Below are 4,983 nucleotides of genomic sequence, written 5' to 3' on the forward strand. Positions count from 1 at the left end.
GTTTTATTTTAGCTTTACTCAGGCAAAGCCAAGCGATAATGGATAGCGCCATTAGACTTTGCGACTTTGCTGTCATTTGATACAAGTTCCCTTTGAGTTAGCTCGCATGTGCTTTGGCTGCTTAATAAATGTGTTATGGGTGCGCTTAAGTGCTCATTAATTTGAAATGTCAAACTATGTATTCGGTAAATAAGCAGACGGAAGTTGAATGTCTGCGTGGAACGTTTTAACGAAGACAAGCACTAATATAAATGATGACGAGTAGTTGTCGTTACCGTTGCCGTCGCTATGAATCTCTGTGAGATGCCACTGCAGGACCAACAGCAGCAGCAAAAACAGGCTTAAATATTCGGCATGCACAAAACGATGCCAGACAGTCACACACACACACACACACACACACACACATGCATACAATTTATTGTGCACACACACACACACATAGAAAGTCAGCCACTGATATAGAGCAGGTATTTCAATTGAGATGTTTGTGCCTCTCCCAGTTTTCGACTGACGTGCAGAGAAGTTGGAAAATGTTTGCGAAAAGTGATTTAGCTAGCTGATTTTCAGCTTTCGTGGTAACATGTGCTCGAACAGGATACGCCCCAGCTACGCACATTGCTTGGCAGTCAAACAGCAAACAGCAAACAGCAGTTGCTTAACTAAATTTTCAAAATAAAACGAAACGAAAGCCAAAGCCGAAGCCAAAAGATAAACCGCAACAAAGATTTGCGATTTGAGCCGAATAGCAATTTCTGTAAAGCATCAGCAGCTAATTATTTGCATGCCAAGCTTTAGTTTGTGTGTGTGTGTGTGTGTGTGTGTGTGTGTGTGTGTAAGTGGCAGATCAAAGGTTGCCCAAACTAAGACTCAATCGATTGAATCACTTGCGGGCCAATCAAACGTAACGACTTTGCTTTAATTTGTTGCGCTCAAGCAGCAGAGCGAATGTTAACACAAGTGCCTTTAAATTTGCATAGCAGAGCAGAGCAGAGCAAATGGGGGAGACGACATCAGCGGCGACATCAATAGCTTCGCATTGTGGCTGTCACTCTTAAATTTGGACGCTTAAGTAGCTGCTCACAACGCTTTTCAATTTGATTGCCTCGCTCCCTCTGCTTGTTGCATCCTTTAAGCATTTTTCCTTTAATTAAAATTTCAACAAGCTACACACACACAGACACACACGCGCATACACAGTTAGTTGCAAGTAGACAAAGTTAGCGCTTCTCACCCGCATAAATTAACTTTGCGTAGGTGACAACCCATTCCCGGGTTGCCTGGATGCCGGTGTAAACGTAGCTGTAAGTACCTTATCTTAATGCGCAGCATATCTACTACCCTAATGCATATAATAGGCCAGGCCGCTATTTAAAGTCTAACAACCCTTTTTATATGCAAATTGTTGCGCCACGCGTACACGCCCCAACGCCCCCGAGTCTGGCTAGAGAGAGAGAGAGAGACACCGAGTCCTCTGACTGCTGACTGCTGAATGAATACCTGGCCCACGACCCCGACCCCCGCCGTTCCAGCCTGGCTGTCAAGCAGTCAACGTGAGCGCACGACTTGACATTCTCATGTATATGACACACACACATATGCAGGCAGACATAGCTTTGGTGCGCTCTTTTTTAATTTCCCTCATTTAAACATTTTGTGAAAAGGAAAAGCCATGAACGGATATGTATATATATGCGTGTATGTGTATGCGTGTGTGTGTGTGTTAGTTTTCCTTAGGATTTTCCCAACGCTGCGGTTGCTGGCAAACGTGAACTACGAGCATGTTTCAATGCTTTACATGACAGCTACGCTTCACTCTATGCATGTGTGTGTGCGCCTCTTTGTCTGTGTGAAAAATGTTAAAATAATTTGCAATTTAAATAGTTTTAATTAACTTTTACTAATTTGTCGTCGCTCAACTTGCGCAACTTGGCAAACTAATTTTAAAGTGATTTATTATTTAAACGGCTTCATGATTGACAGACACAGCGGCGCCCAAAAGGGGGGTAAGCGCGCGCTAAAGCGCCGCCGGCCCAATTAGCAAGCCCTGGACCGCCTTTGTGCAAGTGCAAAAGCTGTGTAAACGTTCCAAGGACTACGCTTTATACTCGAAGCAATTCAACATAAATACTTTATTGTGCAGCTTATGCTTGGATCGGGCAATCCTTAAAGGGATACAAAATGGAGGAGACACAGCCGCCCGAGCCATAGGCGAACGAATGATTGTAGCGTCGCACCAGAAAGAAACCCACGGCCAGCAGCAGTGCCAATAGACCAAGAAAAAGGCCAAGCAGCACATTCTCACAGCTCCAGTGGCCAAACAAACTGTAAGCAAGTAATGCAGCTAATGACAAATGCGCATTACACATACGCACCGTTGTGTCTTGTTTAGCAAATTGCATTGAGCGGGTTCATTGCAGCACATGTGCGACTGGGGCTGGAGCTGGGGCTTGCACTGCTGCAGCGACTGCGTTGATTCGCGATATATCTTGCGTCGATATCGGCGTATTAAATCGCTTACGTTGCCACACGTGTTGTCCACCAGCGTCTGCAGCGGCGAAGGCTTTACAGAGCAGCCATATCCTTTGCTAGTGCTTGCCATTTTCAACAATTGTTAATGCTTAAAATATGATTATTTACGCCTGGCAGCAAACACTTTAGAGTTTAGAGTATAAAAAGTTTACGCAAACTTGAGGCTAATTTCAAACAAAATGGCTGCTGTCAGCACAATAAACCGCGAGCATTAATTTTCAATAAAAAGCGAATGCGCGCCGCCGAAAGTAATTAACAACAAATTAGAAGAAGGAGCAGCCGATACACTTACAGCTAATTACATTTGTGCTGCTGTGTGGCATTCAAAATGATGGCCAGCCATAAAAATCAACAAACACAAAGACAGAGCCAGAGCCACAGCGCGCGTTGTGTTTACAGCAAAAAAAAGTTGTAAGTTTTTTTCCATTAATGAGCGCGCAGTGGCAGCAAAAAGAAATAAATAAATAACAGTGTGCGGTCTCTCAATTAAATAAATCAAATAAATTAAAAGTGACCAAACATAGTACGGCTGAAAGCCATTTAATTGATTTGCCAATAAATTTCTCCAAGTTTGTGCCAAATGAAAAGTTGACCATACCACAAGGGGCGCCTTCAAAATTACACAGAGAGTCTGTAATTTGTAATTGCCCAATTGCAGTCAGCGAAATAATTGACGCCACAGCAAAGCGTACACACACACACACACACATGCACAATCAATGGCGCTTTGCGTTTTGCAAAGTAGAAGAAGCAGCAAAGTCGAACCACACAATTTTGGGCAAGTGATGCGAGGCTAATGCGCACTAAAGTAGACTATGAAAAAAATACAGCAGGCATTTGGCAGCAGCTGTTGCTGTTGTTGTAGACACTTTTATACCAAAAAAAAAAGTTGGCCGAATGAGCAAACTTTTTGGCTTACAGCAGCAGCAGCAGCAGCAGCTTGGCCCCGCAGCATGTGAGCGGCAATTGCAATCATATTAAAAGCAGTCGCTGAATAAAAGAATTAAAAAAGACAAACGCAAACAATTTATTGCGTTGGTCGAGAGATGCAAATGAATGTGGCGCGAAAAGCCTTTCAAAATGGCAACTGTTTGCCGCTGCAAAACCAAAACACATCATCAGCTCCCCAACTGCTGCTCAGCTGCTGCTGCTGCTGCTATAGAAAAAGCTCAAAACCGTAACACTTTAGCGGCTTTGGCTTTCAACTTCAGCTGAGGCTGACAGCCGAGGACGAGGACGAGGACGAGCACTGGTTAATGGAAAGGGGGCTTGGGGCGTATTTTGTATTTAAAGCGACAGCATGCGGTTGCGTTGAGGCGGCAGGCGGCAGGCGGCACAACCAAATGTTAATTTGGACGCTAAAAACTTTTGGCCATTTGCTTTCTTAGCGAAATGGGTAGCTGGCAGAATCAGCGAGCGAGAACAGTTAAAAGCGAAACTTGAATGCGTTCTAGCTGAAGATATGGCAGAGTGCATTTAAGTTCATTATGCAGCCAGTGCTCGTGTGCTTAATGGCAAAAGTTCTGCTTCATTTATACTTTTGTTTAATTTCCGCTGTTGATCATAATAAAAGAACTCCGAGCATGAATCATCATCAGCATTTGGCCATAATAATTAATGGCGCACACATGCAACAGGGAGCGAGTGAGCAAGAGATGAAGAGCGATAGGAAAACTTAAACAATTCCATTCACACATCCTACTCTACGTTCGGGCAGAGACAATTGAAACTTCTGGCAGCCCAACCGGCGACAAGTCGGTCTCACTCGCATCCGAGGACAACTTTTACTCTGACATGACAACGACCAAATTATCGTTGAGATGTGTGTGTTGGCATGTCCACGAACGAACTCAGCTGAGCACAAGGGCTCACATATCATTCAGGCGAGCGAATGTGGCGCAAGCCTTGAACTGTCGCATGATATAAGCAGTTGGACCAGCTTCGACTGTGGGTGTGGTTTGCTTGCGGTCTTACTTCATTGCCCACCCCACACACACACACACACAGACAGAACGTACGTGTATGCATTCGATCCATTCATTTTGCCACGAGTCGCATTCATTTCGATAAAGCAGCTGGCCCAGTCCCAGCTTCAGCTTAAATGTCCTACAGCTGATGGCAAATGCAACAGCTTCGGTAATTTCTGCGAAAGTGTAACACAGACACTCTGACGCTCTGACTCTGAGTCTGACTGGTTGTTATTGTTGTACAAGTGTTCCAATAGTTGGCCTTTGTTGCGGTCCATTCGCTTGTTTGCAGTCCCACATTGCAGCAATGCTCGTATCATCGTCACAGTTGTCGGGCCAACGGCAGCGCCAACGCCAACGCCATTGCCTTTGCCATTCTTCGATGCTTCTTTCAGCTGCGCCATGGGACTTTGTATTGAAAAGTTTGCTTTTATTCCTGCTGTCTGTGGCATTAACAGTCCATGAGCCAGCAGCAAGGATCCCA

General features: G+C 44.7%; 1 protein-coding gene across 1 annotated transcript; it reads right to left on the reverse strand.

The window, feature by feature from the left end:
* Positions 1-2,008: 2,008 nt before the first annotated feature.
* On the reverse strand, positions 2,009-2,641 carry LOC108599406. The gene is made up of 3 exons (XM_017986216.1): positions 2,376-2,641; positions 2,132-2,325; positions 2,009-2,075 (listed from the first exon to the last, which is right to left on the reverse strand). Exons 1-2 carry the CDS (start codon positions 2,600-2,602, stop codon positions 2,145-2,147), a joined length of 408 nt encoding a protein of 135 aa, XP_017841705.1. The 5' UTR covers positions 2,603-2,641; the 3' UTR covers positions 2,009-2,075; positions 2,132-2,144.
* Between the last annotated feature and the right edge of the window lie 2,342 nt (positions 2,642-4,983).

The sequence above is a fragment of the Drosophila busckii genome, chromosome 3L (assembly GCF_011750605.1).
Source record: "Drosophila busckii strain San Diego stock center, stock number 13000-0081.31 chromosome 3L, ASM1175060v1, whole genome shotgun sequence".
In the NCBI taxonomy this organism is placed as follows: Eukaryota; Metazoa; Arthropoda; class Insecta; order Diptera; family Drosophilidae; genus Drosophila; species Drosophila busckii.